At 31.0% G+C, this 20,138-nt stretch overlaps 1 protein-coding gene across 1 annotated transcript in view; it reads right to left on the bottom strand.

The window, feature by feature from the left end:
* Window positions 1-1,621: 1,621 nt before the first annotated feature.
* Window positions 1,622-20,138, bottom strand: part of LOC126748257 (mannosyl-oligosaccharide 1,2-alpha-mannosidase IA) — a 47,730-nt gene continuing 29,213 nt past the window's right edge. Inside the window, exons 3-9 of the mRNA XM_050457363.1 lie at window positions 10,455-10,673; window positions 9,144-9,323; window positions 8,876-9,089; window positions 8,567-8,791; window positions 6,896-7,034; window positions 6,572-6,833; window positions 1,622-4,731 (exon numbers count right to left, since the gene is read on the bottom strand). Of these exons, the coding sequence (XP_050313320.1) occupies window positions 4,609-4,731; window positions 6,572-6,833; window positions 6,896-7,034; window positions 8,567-8,791; window positions 8,876-9,089; window positions 9,144-9,323; window positions 10,455-10,673 (1,362 nt within the window). The 3' untranslated portion in view covers window positions 1,622-4,608. The remainder of the gene's footprint in view (window positions 4,732-6,571; window positions 6,834-6,895; window positions 7,035-8,566; window positions 8,792-8,875; window positions 9,090-9,143; window positions 9,324-10,454; window positions 10,674-20,138) is intronic.

Raw genomic sequence — 20,138 nt, 5'->3', positions numbered from 1 at the left:
TTATTGTTTTTTAAAGCTCCCATTAAAAATGTTCAGTGGCCCAATAGCATTATGGGTTTTTATCTCGAATTCGTTGCAAAGTAAAATATAAAAAATAAATTATTGATTTAGTTTGCAAAATTAAACTAAAAAGAAGAAAAAAAAGGAAATTAAAGAAACTGACTAAAATTATACAAAAATGCTCTGCACAAAAACAACTACAATAAAAAATAATATCTGTTGGATTAATGGAGAATACATAATTACAAAAAAATTAAGGAAATACACAAACTATTACATGGCAATAATACAGAACGAACATCCCGAAAGAAAATTTAATGAAGCGAAGAGCTAAATAAACTAAAATTAAATTTACACAAGCAGTATGCAGAAAAAAAATTTCAGGAAACACAAGGTGACAGTAGAAAAACATGGAAAACAGTAAATGAGATTTGTAACAGAAAAACAACAAAAATACTCAAATTTATCGGGGTGGATGGTAAAATTATGATAAAGACCAGGATGTTGCAGAGCAAATAAATTAACAATATTTTTTCGAGTATTAGATGTAAATTAGGAAATAAAATACAATAAAAAATATTAATAAATTTTGCAGAGGAAGAAGTACAAGTATTAGCATAAGAAAAACTTAGGCTAATAAATAACAAATAATTTTAATGTCCTAAGTAGTGGCCAATTTCCAGAAGGATTAAAGGTGGCAGAAATAGCGCCTATTATTTAAAAAAGGCGAATAAGACAATGTAAACAACTATTGACCAATTTCTTTGTTAAACATCTTCAGCACAATCCTGAATAAAGCAATAAAAGCTAGAATGATAGAGTTCATAGATAACACTGTCAAATTTGACAAAAAAATTTCAAAAGAAAGGCAACAGTTTGGAACCAACAGTTGATATATTAAATTCTGTAACCAGTGAGATAGATAAAGACAGGTACATGTATAACAACTGTTTGTTGACCTGCAAAAAGCATTTGATACAGTTGACATTAATTTGATATTAAAAAAAATAAGAAAATTGAATTTCGAAGTGTATGTGAGCTCTTACGAAATTAACCTATTAGAAGAGGAGGACAGAGGTCAATCAAAAAGGATAGGACTCTCAAGTTTATCAGTGTATAAAAACATTTAATTTTATACCAAATTCTGTGTTTATAGAGACAAATGAAAAGGTTGGGTATCACAACCTAAATACTTTCTGGAAAAACAAGGACAGCTAAACAAAAAAAACTGTTAAAGTCTTTGTTATTATGATTTAAACATTGCTGTCTCGGTAATATTAAAATAGTACAAGGCCTCGGTGCCCGATTTATTGTAATCTGATTTGAGGCCATGACTAATTTATTAAAAATAAAAAAATATATATTTTGGTTTAATTCTAATATAGAATTATTCTGTAAGTTCTGCTCATAAATCAATGGTTTTGTGACCAAATGGCGTTAAACAGTTTAGTAGATCCATACTGTGGAACATATGAAAAGGTTTCCAATAAGCATTTTAATATTATAGATTTCCACTGATGTCTTGCTAGTTACCCACCTTTTTGCTTATTTTCTTTGACCCGTCCACTAAACTTCCCTTTGCTAACGGTCTGTGTGTAGGGCACATAAATAAAAAACAAAATTTTAAAACAAACTGTTTATTTAATTTTCGATACTGTAATAACACAATTAGCTATACTGTTACATAAATATGTTACATTTTTAATAATAACATAACATAAATATTAAATTATCTGAATATCCATGTTATAATTTATAAATTATATAATTTTTTTATTAAGTTAAATTCTGATAATGTTAATTTTCTTTTATACAACTTATGTTACAAGAGAGTACCGAGCAGTCATGAATCATATTCCTATTCCCTAAAGTTTGACGTAATAAAAATTATTAATGTACACGAGGGATTTAATAAATAGGAAAATTAGTTCTTTTTCACTAAGAATGTGAACAAAATTCAGTACCCTAACTACCTAAAAGTTAGCAATACTATTTACAGTACATTAGCGTGTTATTTTAAATGGGGAAAAAAGAAAGTTACCTATTTGTTATTTAATCTACAAACTTACCACACATGAAACAACCATATAATTGGTTTTCAAATACCCTTCAAACCGATTGGAAATAATCGATCAAACATTAAAAGGAGAGATCGTGTGAGAGTGTGGAGCTCATGCTGCACACGATGGTTATGGACCATTGATCAAACTGCAACTCTGTTGTCAAATAACTACTGCCATACTGGGTTTTTGAAAAGCTTCTAGTTTAAATTGGACAAAAATTTTTGTTATATCTCGAAATGATATAAATTAGGTTTATATTTGAAGTGTTTGGCTAATAAATGAAGTCTTACAAGGAAAAATGAAAGAAAGGTAGTTTTAGGAGTTATAAAGGACGTAGGTGGCCTTTACCATAAAGGTCTCTAAAAGAGGCTAAACCATAGCCATGGATTGGTTTAGTTATGTGTAAAATATGCTAATTTTATATTTGGTACCTTAAAAATGGCTTAGCACCATTTTCGGAATTTGTATTCCGGGCTTTTAAAAGCAACAGTAATAATTGACAAAGAAACAATAATTAATTTTATTTGAATCTTTGGTGATTGTTTATCCTTCTTAAATCTCTTTTTTTTTTAAGATTTAAAACTGACCTAAAAATTTACATTTATTAACAAAACACTTGTTAAGTTTCTAAAAAGTTCAGTCACAGAGAAACAAAATTGGTAAAGTGTAAAAAAAATGATTCTAACATCTAGAACGTCTAGGAATAATAAATGCATGGGTGATTTTTAGCAGCAACTATTTATCACAAGAAAATGTTTCTACGTTCCTAACTTAAGTATCAGTAACATTGATTAGATTTGTTTTTTTTCCATATAGAAGATAAAACGTTGTCGCCTATATTTTAAGTGAAATAGCTGAAATAGCTTAAAATGTCTGCTAAAGTAAGCTTTTTGGTTACTATAAGTACAAATCTGTGAAATCGACAACTCGCTCTATTTTGAAAAAAAAACTAAATCGAATCGAATTCATTTCTTTAATATAAACGCTTTTAATTGATAAATGACTAAGTGGTAACAAAAATGGGGAAAATTTAAGTTACTTGAGTGGATTATCTACAGAAAAATTATTATATTTAAGAATTCAGGTATTCCTACAATAGTTCAAGAAGAAAACTTTTATTTTGTGATGTACATATACCAAATTTACTTTTATTGTGATGTACACTTTTTGTTATTGTATGCACAAAACAAACGACAGTTGTCAGATTTTTTAGTTTTTTTTTTAAATTTCAATTAGGTACATGTTAAATAAGTTTACATTTCTTAATATTTTTTATCACAGTTTTATACAAAAATATCAGAAAAAATATCGAGCAAACACAAGATAAGGGTCCTTTAAGTGGGAGTCATAGCATCCATCGGATATGATAATGTTATTTATTTTTTGATATAATTTTTCCCAAATTTTAAGTTTATCATAAAAAAGTAAAGAGACTGGATCGTTATCTTGGTATTATACTTGAGAAACTGAAGTAATTTGTTTTCCATTACTATCTTAAAGAGCTAGAAAGAAATATCCGAATTAAATAATAATTTTAGGACTACGCCTGCGTACTACATTTTTACAACACCTTTTATACGATCGTATATACACCAACTATCACCTAATAGGTTAATTTTAAACACACATAGCAACAACACCTTTACCATTTACAACTACATAAATTATTCTCTTGCATAACAATACAACGTATACAAAAACTATGAGGTACTATTTGGATTTACAAAATTTACAATTTCCGTGGGAAATTGGTGAAAACAAAAACAGTTCAATTTTCTATCTATTTTTTAACAAAATAATGATTAAGCGGACAATTACATTTAATCTATTATATGCTTCAGTCTAAAATGAACATTTATTTATGCGGAGCGCAAATTTAATGCCATTACCCTATTTAAAGCAAGGTGAAATACGTTAAATTGTACTTCTTGTAGCACCTTTTTTTTACGTCAAACAGTGAATTTTAAAGAAAACTGATTTTGTTGCTTTTAGAACAATATTCACGTATTTAGTCTTCTTTTTATTCTTTAATATGAATATTTATTCACTAATAAAATAGCGCAAAAAGAGAAAACAGCATTAAAGATAATCTCTTTATATAATAAATTTATTCCCTAGTCATATACTTTATGTACACCATAATATTGACTAATGTACATTTTTTAATTGAAATTTTTTTTATTCAACCCACATAAATTATTAAAAAAAAATCAAAACAACATTAGCGAAAAACAAGATTTATAAACAATTATTATATTTCCTTTGAGGCACAACCAACGAAAATCACACAAATTAAACATAAAAACTGGTCCACTTTAACTACTATACTGTCAAATTAAATTAATAAGTTCACCTTTTCTTATCCAAACGTGTATAAAAACCATTATATACACATTCACACATAAATATATCGCTCTTGCCTATAAACATTCACACTTCCTATAATATGTGAAATTTGTCACTATTTGCTAACTCACTCGATCTCATAGCTGTCATCGATGTCGGTTAAAAAATCGATGGATTCAAAGGAGGTATGCGCCGAGTGTTAAGCGGCCGCTTCCCTATAAAATGGGTTTACTCCCTTAATTGGTAACGGGTGGGCTTCAGTATTGTAGACCCACTGGTCTAATGAGAAATAATCTTCGTCGGAGAACAGCAGGTACAAGTACTAAAAAATAAGAAAAAAAATTACTGAGACAAAAGATCAATTTTATGAATTATTGTCTAAATTGATTTAGCCTCGTAAAAGGATTATCCGTTTTGACTAGAACATAAGTGTTATTACAAATACTTAAAACAAGTTTTCGTGCATGCTTAAGAACTCCACAATCCATTCATGTAAAATAGATTATATCTAATCAAAAAAAGAGTGCTCAAAGTTGTAACAAGAGAAGTGAGGATTGGCCCGTCGCCGTACCGAATTTCAAAGCCAGATCAGGTGTATCATTAACCGCATATTTACAAATTTTTGTATAATGTTCACTTATTTTCCATAAAATACAAAACAGAATATATAATGTTGTTTCGTAATATTGTTATATAATATTATTGTTTTGTATATAATGTTTTTAAGGGAGGAGAGACCAGCTATTGGCAATTCCAGAGGGATTGCAAAACCGTCAGTTATACCAAAATCGTCCGATGCATTAATTTGTGGTCAACTTAGTTCGTTATGCAAGAGAATTATTGCTACAATCAACAGGGCTTTGTCAAGGAGAGGCCTACATCCACAAATCTGGTGGTTCATCTTTTGGCTAAGTTAAAAGCAATGCGTTTTAGTGAGTTGCCTTTAAAATGGTTGGGCAAATGCAAGGCATTACTTCATTGCTCTATGAAGTTTGCAGATTATATAAAAAGATACAAGTTATTAATTCTGAATCTGTTGCAGCCGTTTTGCAGCATATCTTGGATAATTTCGTTAATCTTATTGGTATAGTAGAAACCTCCTCTTTCTTAATGTCAGTCAGTGTTCTTACATGAGTTTTATAGTTAATATTAGTTTTTAGATCTGGGAATCTTGACACCCAAATCATTTTTTGAGATCATTAAAATATAATAATATAAAATTCAATGAATATTCTGTGTTTTGTTCCAAGGTTAATACGTCATTTTAGGTCAATCTTTAAGGAATTAATTAATTTATTTATAAATATGGATTTATCTATCGGATTATTATAGGTCACACATTCTGATCAACCAAACGCCAAGCCAAAGCGGTTTTTTTTCATTCATTCCAAAAATGTTTACAGGATTAGCAAAAGTTGTTTACTCTACTTCCAAACGTTTAACACCGCCACATATAAAATTATAATTACAATCATTTGTAAATATAATTTTATACTGCTTAGTTATCAAGATATCTCTGACTTAAATTATTTAAGACCTAAAAGTAATTCAGTCTGCTATTAGGTAAGCGTTTTTCTAATTTTCTTTTGTATATCAGCTTTGGCCTGAACAATTTGTAATATTTGATTTTAAGTTATTAATTATATTTTTTAAGTAAAACCATTGTAAAATCTTTTAGATAATTTAAGAGGTGACATAAAATACGATGTATATAGTGTTCCCCGACTATAAGACAATCTGTTTTTAGTCCCGGTTTTCTGTAATAAAATTATACTATAACAACAAAGCAAATTCTGGCGTTATTATTTATATTGGCTTAACCCACTACCTAAAAGAGTCCAGTACAACGTTAATGAGTTCTATTCTTCTATTGAGAAGAAATGAAAAATTTGACGTTAGGTATCATGGAACAAACTATGGAATTTGTCCATATGGTCGATAATTAAGTTCTGAATCGACATTTATCTTTTGATTCATTTGGAGGCTCACTCACAATTTTAAAGAAATTTTATGCATGTGTTGGAATAGGTTCAAAATTATATTATGATATTTATATCTTATATTTAAATGTATTTGCAATTTTCTACCAAATTCTTTATGTTATGATTGTAACATTTTCAATGGGGTTCTCCCGTTTGTTGATAAATAAACACTTCGCTTACCTTCAAAGTTTCAGCCAAGAAGAAACTTTGCTGAACGTCGTCTTGTTGGGGATCTTCCGAATACACATTTTTAATACCTGTGTATCCACCCGGCACCCTACAGTGCTTTTCCAGAGCCTTGACCGCCTCCCATCCCCAATCCCGATATTTTTCATCTTTGGTTAACCGGTAGAGATAGAAGTAAGACTCTATGGTCTCCGGTCGGAGAATGTAGTATTTTTCTGAACTTTTTAGGGCACGAGCTTCTGCTCCTTCGGTAAACCTAACAAAAATGTATTATTAAGTTTTGATTAGGCATAAATGATTTTTTTTATTATCACAAACCTAAATGATTCTGGCCCCAGCTTAGTATACGTCCTGTCATATGACTCATGGCAAGTATGAGTAATTCTCTTGGCAATATCCATGTATGACGTCGAATGGTCATCTTTAAGTGTTCTAGAGGCTAAAGCTAACATACCACCTAAAAAAAATTACTAAATAAATAACACATACTACCACTAGTAAAGACTTTATTTTTGATCTACTGTACCTTTTATGTTTATAATTGATTACACCTTAACCCCGACATATTGTAGTTTTAATCATATAAAAATAAGTAAAGTAACATAACAAAGAGAAAAAGAAGTCTGACATTGCAGAACTTAAGAACATTACACACAAAAAATTGCAAATATGCATGTTAAGGAAATAAGTTATAAATGACCATATTTATACTTCTTCACAAAGTAGTTGTTTCATTTTATTATCATTTTCAATTAACCTATATAAGTTTAACTCAAGTATAGGAAAAAGAGCCTAAAACCATGGTTTTAGATAATTCATAGAGTACGTTGAAGCTTATTCTACAAGAGTGAATGAGATTTCTCCGAAATAATTTTTAAACCAGATATGTGGGACTTTTAGTTTTGACCAATTTATGAAGAAAACGAGCAAAATATAGCTTTTCTCGCTTGGAAATATTTAACCATTTCAGTTCGGAAAGTATATGTTAATGTTTAACCTTCTGAGCTTGAAATTAAGAACATCTTTACTCTTGTAAGCGTTTTAAAGATTATAATAAGCTTTTTGAAAAAGCCTAGACACATGACTTCTAAGCTTGTTATCAAATTCCTCAATAACTGGTCTGACCAAGTTTTGACAAGACCATATCAGGGGTAAAAATGATAAAAAAAGGATCCAAAAGTGACCCTTAAGGTCTCACCGAGCCTTTAAAGAATTGATTTATTAAATTTGGGTTTTTTAGATGGTTAGCAATTCCTACATTTTTGTTAGATCTGTTATAGATATTAAGTTGGTCAAGGATTTTCCACATGTATCAATGTCAAAGTGCTTAAAACTGCGATATTTAATAACTCTAGGTTTAACGGCAGAGATTTAATATTTATTGTATAGTGTATAAGCGGATGATCGGAATGCTGATACAAATCCTGATGATGATCGGAGAGAATGATGACACCAATTAAACTGGCCTTTTCTGGGGAATAAGTTAGGCTTGAAGTTAAAAGTCTAAAGTTATTGAATTGACTGGTTATGTTAGTATGTCGTATTAGATAATATTAATATCCCCCATTACAATTAGTTTATTACCTATGGATTCTTTCAGTTGTCGCAAGCCAATGATCACATTAAAACAAAAGGGGCGATAAATAATGCCCAATACCAATTTTATTTTGTGAGTAAGCCACTGCTGTTCAAAAATTTCACTTTGGTTTTCAGTTACATCTAATTCGACTACTTTAATATCAGATCTAATGTACTCCCTTATTTCGCCTCGCCAAGATCCCCGATCAACATGATAAAACTTAAAATTATTTATCTTAGTTTCATGTTCACTAACGCTTTGAGTTAACCATGATTCAGTTACATGTTATATGGCCAATTTAATTTATCTATTGAAGCTTTGATTTCATTAAATCTCTCTATCTTTATGTTATTTTGAAGATTCGTAATATCCATGATAAATTATAAAAATTAAATAATAAATATATCTACCTGAGAAGCAAGCCAAATGATCCATCTTGTGTTCTACCCTTTCAAACTTTAATTCTGCAAAGTACGTCAGCCCGCCAGGTGATTCTTGAAGCATGTGCTTCATGGCAGCCTCCATCGCTTCATCGAACATCTGTCGAGCTTCATTATCTTCACGTCCACTTTGCAGCCATGCTTTCAAAAGATATTCATAGTAGCTGTCGCCCAAGGCTCCCATTGACATGTGATCTAAGAGAAGAGATAATAAACGTAGATATGATTTTGTTATTTTTAAAATTAAATTGCCTAATATTAAATAGTAATTTCACTTACGTTGTCCCCATTTTCCACTTCTAGGGTTCAAATAGTTGGGATATAGGCCGTTCGGTTTCTCTATAGTATTTAAAACTTGTCGAATTTTATCCACTTTGTTCCTGTATATAGTTTTGCCTGTGATATCGCTTAGGTATGAAAATTCCAGATGCAGGGTGCCGAATTCTGATAAGATGCTAGAGCTTCCGCTTGCCCATCCATAGTTTTTACTTGACTAAAAATAATAATATAGAATAATCTTTTAAAACCAGCATCTCAAGTTACTTACTCCGGTTTTAAAATTGACCAGGGCATTAGGAATGCCAGTGGGTGTATTAAATGCTGGGAGCAATTTGTCTGCAATTTTCTGGGCCTTATCTCTAAACATGACGTCCCCCGTTAAAGCGTAACAAGTCAGCAAACCCCCAATAAATCGAATGTTTACTTCAAATACTGATACGTCAGCAACCTGAAAAACAGAGCTTGTATATTATAACTCGTAGAAGTAATTTACAGGTTCATTAATAGAGTCAATATTAGAGAGTTAACAACTTGAACTCGAGAAAAGTAAAATTGGTTGTTTAGCAAAAAAATTACGAATATCGTGGGTAGTTCAAAATAATCATTTAATTATATTAAAATGATTTTATTGTACAAATAAATGGTATACAAATGAAGTTCAGTCTCAGGGTTATAATACAATTAACAAGCAATAAAAAAATATTCTTTATATGTAAGACTAAAAGAAGAGTAAAAAAGTGTAAAAACCAAAAAAACATAAGTTTCGGTCTAATTGTCTATATGGGTCCTAAAAATCATCACCCAATGTCATTTGAACTTTGATCTCCTTAGTTTGCAATAAGAAACCGCACTGTATACTTCAAGTCATTAGCATGTAAAAGTTGCTTAAAATACATTTCTATATAAAAATCTGTTAGTTGCTTGCTCATGTCCACCTACAGCGGAGCGGAAACAAACAAATTAGAAACCCATTATAAGATATGGCTTCTTTATAATCTTTTTCTTTCTTTACTCTGACATTGGCTATTTATAACAGGAACGTAGATTATTACCGCGAGCCCGGAAAATTAACAAAATAAAATTATTTTCTGCAAAAATATAAACGGCAAAAAAAAGTGTGCACGGAACGGACAAAACAGTTTCGACTTTCGGATGAAATCGATTATCGCGGGTAATTTACCGAGTTGAATCTCGTCCCAGAATTGGATTTATGGGACCGCGAGAGATTCGCCGGGTTTTCGAACTCTCGTTGTTCCCTATGGTTTTATGCTTCTCACCTGCACACCCGTGCAACTTTTGTGGCTGAAATTCATACCAGACCGAAAAAGTTTAATTACGTTTTGCTTTTATTTAGAAAAGCACTAAATTGAATATGTTGTTTTTTAATTACAGAGTATTTAGAAGTTTTTAGCAACAATGACAGAGTAGGACAATAAGAGTTAAAAATACATCCCTGTTCACGGACTTCAGATGAATGCATTCTAATATGATATATATACACTTTTCTCTGATTCAAATTTAAGAAAACTGTTTTCCCTAATTTTTTCCTCAATTTAATTCCCTAATTTTTAATCCTTACCACATTATTAACATCAAATTCCTTATCGACCCAATCCCTGGCCTTCTTAAACTCATCAAACATTCCCATAATGTACAATGTGTCCAAACCGTCTAATATGGATGCTCCCAATGGCTGAGTGCCAAATATACTACCTGGGTGTCCACGTTTGGACACTGGACGGAGTTCGTTCTTGGCCCACGCATATTTGACGTAGTTGTCCCATGCGTGTTTCATCATCTGCAAAAGAAATTTAAGTTAGCTAAATTATTTTTTTAGTTGGTATAAAAGGAAATACACATCAAACATATCACCCGTCAGTTTAATTACTTTAATTTGAGCATTGTCAGGCTATTTAATTACATTTGTTTCATTCCTTACGTGGAAAAACCTATAAGGTGGATTAAGTTATAATAATGGTTATTCACATATGAAATAATATGAATTACATTTTAGTAAGGGTTTAAAAAAAATTACAAGGTTTTTAATTAAATATACTGTTACAAGCACTTATTTTGATTTTTTTTATTTGGCTAATAACCCCTTGTTTGAATCTTGAGGTGCAATATCAAATACGCTATATGACTTTTGAATGATGTAACTTCAATTTAAAAGATTTTAATTACTATTTTCTGTTATATAAACATATAGCTTGCTATGATTGACGTATGTATAAATATAATGAAACATGAAATGTACAGATGAAAAATTAGACAAAATTTAATTAACGTGTTTCCCTTGTAATGGGACAATATTTCTTTAGTTACTTATATATTCACTTATTAAAAACACAAATTCCCCAAAAAAGCAAGAAAATTTATGATTAAAATTAAAATTGAAAACTCAATTGAATTTAATTAAGCAATTTGCCATATAATTTAATTTCATCCATCATGTTTTCTTGGCCTGAGGTAGGTTACCATGTCTGAAAATATTTAATCCTTCATTTCGCCCATGCATGACTTCACTCTAATTAACCATATTTCTGGGGGTTAAAAGGGATTTAATAATTTCACTTGTGCTTCACATAGAAAAACCAACAGAATTCCATAAATCCCAATTCCAAGTCTTGGAATTTCCCGTTATGTTGATGACACTAATATTTAACATGAGGCTTCATTGACTCATTAGTTCAATTCTAAGCCCTCAACCGAGCCCAAGACCGTATCCACAAGGTCAAGAATCCCCATAACTGTGCTCCTCCCTAGTCTGAAGCCAACTGAAGGTCACTGAATAATTTGTTGTTTTAGACGTATTGAAACAAGTTGTTTTGATGCTAATATTTTCGATATAATGGACAATGAAATTGGTCTGTAATTTGCAACTAGGTATTTGTCTCCGATCTTAAACACAGGTGTGATAAAAGCTCTCTTTAGGATCGTTTGAAATACAGACTGAGAGGAATGTAAATTTTGTACAGATTTTATAAGTTGCACATTTAAACCATATATATTTGCACATTTTACAACTTCGAAAAATTCGATACGGAGGATCCTAAAAATAAAAAATCCCAATGGGCACTATCGGGAAAATTCCAACGGTTTTGACTTAGTTTCGTTCTTCTCAATCCAAGGAGACTATCCGTGAGGTCGTAGGTCTCATATTAGCTGAGATCTCGCATTTTTAGGGCCCATTTTTGACCTCAAAAACGGGTCAAAAAATGACTTTTTTTCCGAATTTTCAAAGTGCTCTAATTCCACTAGTTCTGGTCGAATTCCATTATAAACCGCTATTTTCATGATGTAGATGATGGGAACAAGCCGCTGATAGAGGTTTCTATAGTTAGTTCGAATTTGAAGAAAATCGATTTTTCGCATTTTTAGTGCTATTAATAATAATATTTTTAAAGTCCCTTAGTTCTGCTCGAAACTCATTATAACCCGGTGTTTTCGTGATGTAGGTGATGGGAACAAGCCGCTGGTATAGTTCAAATTCGAAAAAAATAAAATTTTAGTGAAAAATTCGATTCGGGGGGGTATACCCTAAAAATAAAAAATTCCAAACTTTGGAGGTCCATATCTCGGAGCTGAGACCTCGCATTTTTAGGGCCCATTTTTGGGCTCAAAAAATGACTTTTTTCCGAATTTTTAAAGTGCTCTAATTTCACTAGTTCTGGTCGAATTCCGTTATAGAACTTTCCAGAATTTTTGCACTTATAAGGAGTCTAGGAGGAAAAAAGAACTAAGGAATAGAAATATCGAAAATTTTTAGAAAAACTTTAATAAAATATTAGAGTTCTAATTTAACATATGGAAGTGCTTTGTCAGAAACCAGTTAGTTGACGTAAAGTAATACAGGGCATCTTAATATAGTTTTGCCATCCCCGGTATACGTGTGAAATTAGAAAGAAAAAGAAGGTTTAAAATAAAATAGTCATACAATTAATATTACAAAATCGATTTTTTCTACTAAGTCGATCCTTTAAAGTTTAAACACAATAACACTAAAAATGAATTACTAAAAATGTTACTAGCTCGATGTTTTAAATGTAATTAAAAGCGCGATTAGATCCAATACACTTTGAATAAGAAACATCGAAATATACTCATAACAAAAAATATAAAATGAAACAAAACTCAAATTAAAACAAAAACTATAATAATATTAAATAACAGACAGTATTCAAACTGTTTGTTTATAAGTGTTGATTCTGTTAACTCCAATTATAATTTTATTTCAATTGGCAACGATCCATCAGCATTTAACGTAATACTAATGCAATGAAAACACTAAGAATTTGGAAGGAATAGAAGTGTATTTTCTTTAAGGCTATTATGTTGATCGCTATAACAACGCCCAGTGAGATCTCAGAAACTGGTATATTCAATTAAAAAGTCTGCATATTTAAAACTTCTACAAATAAATAGGAAATATTCTATTTTTTGTTTGTTTTAGGTAATACCTAAATCTATAATTGTGGTATCTACGTGCGTTGAGATTCAAAAGGTTTTTGTGCTGATTGTTCTTTATCATGCAATAAAAAATACATTTTCTGTTGTTTTCATTCAAAATTTTTTACCCAACACGTGTCTTATTTCAAGTACCTGCTAAAACTATTTTTAGTGAGTGCCGTATCTGTGTCAAGTACAATTCAAAAATATATTGAAAACAAGATTATGGTGGTTAGATTTAACTTAATGTTATATTACACTTAATTATAACAATATTTCGGAACAATTAAATATATTGTTCCAAATGTAAATTATATATTATTGGTCGCAAGATAATTATAAAACACGAATATATCCGATGCCGATTGCTTCCTGTGTAAAAAAAAATACTTAAAATTGATTACACTTGTTAGTAATCGTGATATTGCTAATCTTGCATCCTTGAATTGATTTTTATTAAAGTAAAAATATGGTTTTGTGAAAAATCCAAAGTATACTATTGCCTAATTTTATATTATCCATGTTTAAGTTTTGTAGACAGACAACGATTGCAAATAATCCAAAATAACTTACAACTTAAAAAATTCCATAATATTTCTCACAAAATTAATCATCTTCAGTGGCTTAATGTTTCTTTTTCGTATCAGTACTTTTTGATAATATTTGCATTTAAACTACTTAAAACATCAGTTCCGCAGTATTTAAGATCCAAATTATTGTATCGACAGGATGTTCATATAGTACCCATTAAATCTTTCTATGCCGAATCATCACAAGGCAATTTTTCAACGTTGTTTTACATATAATATAGTATCATTGTATAATAAGTATATCAAACATTTTAGTTTAAAAAATCTTTTTACATTTCGCAAAAGAATTTAAGAAATACTTTTTAGGTCTTAGCAAAACGTTGTTGAGGTGTAGCCTGTTAAAATTATGCTATTAGATTATATCGTATTTATTAATTGTTAATTTAAAAAAATTGTTACATAAAATGTATTAATTAAACTAGTTAATTTAAGAAATTTTAATATAGTATTGTTTAATCTATAATTTGTTGTAATGTATGAAATTTTAGGGTTAATGTTGAGTAGCTGGCCTTAAAGTCAGCTAGACTTCGCCTTTTGAGAAATGTACTTTTTCTCATGAAATCATATTTTTCTTAATAAAGACATTTATTATTGAAAACATCTTGTCGGACTTGCATTGTCTTATTTATTTAATGTAACACGACGTTTCGGTTGGTAAGTATCTCCAAATATCTCAGTTTCTCGTATCTCAAGTATCTCAGTTTACACTTGATAAGGGTTGGAGATACTTACCAACCGAAACGTCGTGTTACATTAAATAAATAAGACAATGCAAGTCCGACAAGATGTTTTCACTGTACCATTGTCTACCACCTTCAAAAACACATTTATTATTATTATTATTATTATTATTATTATTATTATTATTTTATTTGTATGATATTGAAGATCGGCTGATTCTATTGGAAGAATATTAAAAAACTGTAGTCAATGACCAAAGGGATGAGACTGTACCACATATTTAAAAAAAGTACGTAAATATAGGGAAGCCTTTGCAAATGTACTTAAATTAATTAAAAAACGTACTGTAACTTAAGATATGCTAAACTGGACAAATACCAGAAAAATGGCTTCAGTCAAAATAGGGAATTCCTTTTTAGCACGTTTCTATTTAATTGATTAGTGTTAATAAATTTTATTTGTAGTTGGGCCAGTTGACTAACGGCCATTTGCGATTTCCTCTTCTAGTGTGTGATACTCGTTTAGCTGGCCCCAAGAATCGTGATGTTCGTGTTCCGGGTTGCTGCATTCCATGGAAAAAATTTTACCTTATATTGTACTGGTGGGAACCTGATTCTTTTACACGGGAAAATAGCTAAATAAAATAATGCCTATTAATCTAGCAGTAATAGAAATGATTAAAATTAACTGGAGCGTAAAGTGTTTCTTCCTTTATTATTAAAGGAAATCAAGTGCATTCTTACCTGCACTTTAACAAAGAAGTCTGTGGCATGTGTTTCTCCCTATGTTAATATTACCTAAAAATTTCAACAAGGACTCATCGTGAGACAAACCCATTTTACACATTCCCATATGAATAGTTCTCACGCTTTAAAGTTGTCAATAGTAAACGTTACAATAATTTGTTAAACGTTACATATAATTGACATAGCAATAATTAAAATAAACTGTTATTTAATACTTGCTTTAAACGTTATTTTATTTCGTAGAAAGTTACCATTAAATGAAATTATGCACCTAAATAGTTTTTTTTTATCGGGAAGTTTTAAGAAAATATGGTTCGTGTTCGTGGAATTACCATGAATTATTTTATTGTGCTTTGTTATTAAGTAATTTGTTAGCAGAAATTAGACCTCTATCATATTTCAAATTGAAATAAAAACTCTTATTATTTAACGTACTTGAATATGTATATTTTTTCTTGGTACTAACTCAACAAGAGTATAATACTTTATGTTTATTATTAATATAGAACATAATACGTGTGTTATTAGGATGTAGACGCCTGAATACATAATTCTTTAAAAATGTTCTTAATCATGTTAATTTTTTTAATGCATGAGTTGTTGAGTAATGTTTCTTATCGTTCAGGCCGTAAAGGATTTTCTCCTGATGATTTCAGTTGATAAAATAAAGCAAAGCTTAAAAACTATGGGAAAATTTCAAAAAAATGTGTGCTATAAAATATTTATACATTCAACTGCTTGAAAAATAAGGAATTCTTTCAATGATCCAGAAATTCCCTGGAAGCAATGCTTACTTGTTGCTTACCTAAATGTGCTGTTTATTTATTCCAGGCAATTGGATTTTTTTAGAGCATAATTTTTATGTTTTCTGACTTGAATTCATTAAGTTTAATTACTAGGAAAAATTCAAAAATGTCTTCAGATATAACGAAATTACATCAATATCCTAGAAGCAATTCCAAAAAAAACCTCAAACACAATTAAATAAAAAAAACTGACTTCTGGCCAATTCTTTGGCAAAAACACCTAAATTACCTCTTTCACTTTCAATCTCCTCAACTTCAAGTCTGTGATCTCCTCTAAAGTAACATTATCCAGATTCGACCCCACATCTTCATCCGCCACCGACTTCGTCACATCCAAATACCCCTTTGTGGTAACTAAAACATTTACTGCTTCATTCACATCCTCATCATAAAATGTCTCCCACGAATCGTAGTTTATATCATCGTTAGACACGTTCAAAACCACTCCAGACATATTTGGACTAACGTAAATATTAATTGTTGGTTGCAGAACTAACGTCGTCGCATTATCCAATGACACCTCCTTAATAGTTTGGTTCATAACAAGTTTCTGAATAAATGGCGAGTTTGTGACTATGGTGGAATCGTTTTGAGACGTTAAGTAGGTGCTAATTTTGATCGAATGCCAGTCGGTAGAGTTAGAAGCTCGTGGTTGACGGCTCAGATAAACGGCAGTACAGGCCATTACCAGTAGGGTACTGGCCATCCCAGCTCCTAAGGAAATAGGGGATATATTGCACTGAACCTTACCTGCAAGCGTTTGGAATGCTGAAAAGCTTTTCAGGTTATATGTTCATTTTAATTGGTTAATAAGTTTTATAGGAATTAATAATGATGCGCACGCAGGATGTCCGTTCAAGAGAATCATCAAGGCACGCCCATACAATAATATGACGTGTGCGCACCGCATATTCTGATTCGAGCATTTAAATTATACGAAGACTATGCAGTCATTTGACAGGTGTTAATGTAACTCTTGAACAAATCTGCCCCTTCTAACTTTTGTCTCGCTTTTTTACTGCTTTGGGCGTCCTAGTTTTTGTTTAAATATGAAATTTTCAACTATATGTGGTATTTTGGCAATTGCGCAATATATTAAAATATTTTGGTCCCTATTAAATAAAAATTGAAATGGGAAATGACAGATCCAACTATTAAAATGGCACTCTTAAAATTATTTATTATTAATTATTCACTTCTTTGGATGAGTCACTAATTATGAGAATCATGCCACTACGTACTAACTTAATACGTCACGAGTGGATACCAACATACCACTGAACACAGTGAGGAGGAAGAAAAAGAATTTTACTCTCAGATTAAAGACCTTATAAAGAAACTCCCTAAAAAAGAAATCTTTACCTTGATACTCCGAGAAGTCTTCGAGTAGTAGCCGTAAGATAACCGGCTAGTTTAAGTTTGCTGTCTTTAAGAATTTAAATTTTAGAATTAAACTGGTGTTCAAATCTGACGGTGCCTTTAGGGGCGAAACACGTGTTTCCAATTAATCATTAAGTCTCTTTGACGACATTTTTAATGGACGTCTACTTTCACTCATGTTAGTGAGTGACTTCAATGCGAAAACAGAAAAAGGAAAAGAAGGTAAGAGAAGAAACTCTCAGTGTATTTGCTTCCGAACATAACTTGATAATAACAAACACCTTTTACGAGTTACTACGTCATGCACCTAGACTTTTCCTAGAGACGACCATATCATCCGGAACCAGATAAATCGAAGATATAGAAACAGCTTCACAAGCGTGAAAACATACCCCGGTGCGTACATACAGTCGGACTACAATTCACTTGAATATAGGACAACATTTAAGATTATTGTTTTGTTTTAAACAACCAAAATCTAAAGAAGCTGAAGAATCACACAGTAAGGAACCAAGTAAACAACAACGACAATTGCCGATAAGAACAAATAATGATACTTGCTAAAACCATAACTGATGTCCTAGGTACCTGAAGAATGAAAAAGCGAAATATAAATCATGGCAGAAGAAATGATGTTACTAATGGAAGATCGGAAAACAAAATAACAGTTGCTCAGCATGCAAAAGCATACAAGGAGATATACAGATGAAATTTCGAGAGAGAACAAAAAGAATTGGATGAGAAATGCCAAGAAAATAGAAGTTTTTTAAAGCAGATTCGATGAGTTCAATATAATAGGAAGGTGAAAGAAGTTAGAGGAAACTTTAAAAAGACAAATGTGGGAAAATTCATAGATGATGCAGTAGAGCTGATTGAGGATAGAGAAGATATTAAAGAAACTTGAGAAGAAACCCTGGGCCTTCATGCTGAGTCCGGACCTGATACCATGAGAAAGAAAGTTAAACCTGCCATTAATCCTTTAAGGAAGGGGCTGGGTGGAGTACATTCGGAATCCCTCAGGTTTCTTGACGATGGGTCCATAAAATTCCCTACTGGCTTTATTAATAACATCTACAATACCGCGAATAATCCAAAAGCATGGCTTATATCTGAGTTTATACTGTTACTAAAGAAACAGGGAACCAAAGCGTGTGATGACGACAGAACAATTAGATTTATGAGTAAAGCTTTTTCTCAAAATCATCATTCATCGAAGAATCTATAGGATCTGCCAGGATAAAGATTGAAAATAGCAGAGATTGTTTTGGACTTAGTGAGTGTCTTAAAATTGGTGAAAGAATGGTTGGTTTTACCTATTACTAAAATAATCAATTGGAGAACGTACTTTTCTAGATATCTGGAAAAGGGCCCTGATAATTTCTGTATTTAAAAAGTGAAATAAAAATAATATGTCTAATTTTTACCCCATATCCTTATTACCAATTCTATCTAAAATTCTGAAAAAGTGCATTGCTATAAGAATCTCTGAGTGTCTAGAACAACTAATTAATTTACTAGTCAACAATTCGGCTTTAGAGCAGGACTGAGTATCACTTCTGTATCTTCAAAAATATCACTTTATTCCCATCCTTCTCTTATTTGTAAACTAGGACAAAGATATATAAAAGAGAAATCAACTTTTCCTCTTATTTCTATATCATGGTTTCATTTTATTAATAGTGTCTGGATCATCTAGAAAAAGGGTTTTTCAGGTTTAGTTTGTCCAATTATAGAAGAAAAATATTCCCATTCTCTTCTAATTTGTAAACTGGGACAAGGATATATAAATTTGAATTCAACTTTTCCTCTTATTTCTATATCATGAGTTCATTTTATTAATAGTGTCGTCGTAATGGAACAACAGATCTGTCTCTTGCATTACTGAGGCCTTTGAGAGCGGAAGATATGTAAATACCATATTTTGTAATCTGCCTTGTTTCGACTGTTTATCGCATGCCCTCCTATTTCATAAACTTATTTATTACCAATTTAGGGGTAATTCTATTAAAATGATAAAATTATATTTAAGGGAACGCTCGCAGGTAGTAGGAGTAGGAGAGGTCCACAACCGTGGCCTCTGCGATCTCCCGATTTAAACTCATTAGAGTTTTTCATATGGGGTTAACTAAATCAATTATTTATACTAGTGCTTGCATTGAAGTTGGAGGGCAACTCTTTCAACAGCTTCAGCTTTTATAACCTCTACTCCTAGTTTGTGTTTTACATCATGTTAATCACTTTTCCGTTTTGTGAAACCCTTTGATTTTATAAGAATTAAATTGAATAAATAAATTGGTTGTTTTCATTGTTGTGTACATAAGAACTATCAAAAAAATTAAATTTAGCACCTCCTAATTATTTAGAAAAATTGAAAACTAAATTAAAATTTCAACGCCGTGTATCTCCGTCGGGAAGCATTTTCAGGCCGCCTAGGTTTATAGGAAGTTTTTTCAATATTTTGCCCCAAGGAATACTCCCTTTAATTTTCCCCTGAATATATTTTGAAAAAAAAATTTTATAATATAATCGGGTGCCTATTTATACGTTTTATTGGACTCATAAAACAAAGTCGTGATAGACAAGCTTCTGTATAGGCGCAGTAAAATTTCAT

Source organism: Anthonomus grandis, chromosome 22 (genome assembly GCF_022605725.1).
Source record: "Anthonomus grandis grandis chromosome 22, icAntGran1.3, whole genome shotgun sequence".
Lineage (NCBI taxonomy): Eukaryota > Metazoa > Arthropoda > Insecta > Coleoptera > Curculionidae > Anthonomus > Anthonomus grandis.
Note: the sequence above shows the minus strand (reverse complement) of the source record. Positions and strands in the feature narration are given on the sequence as shown.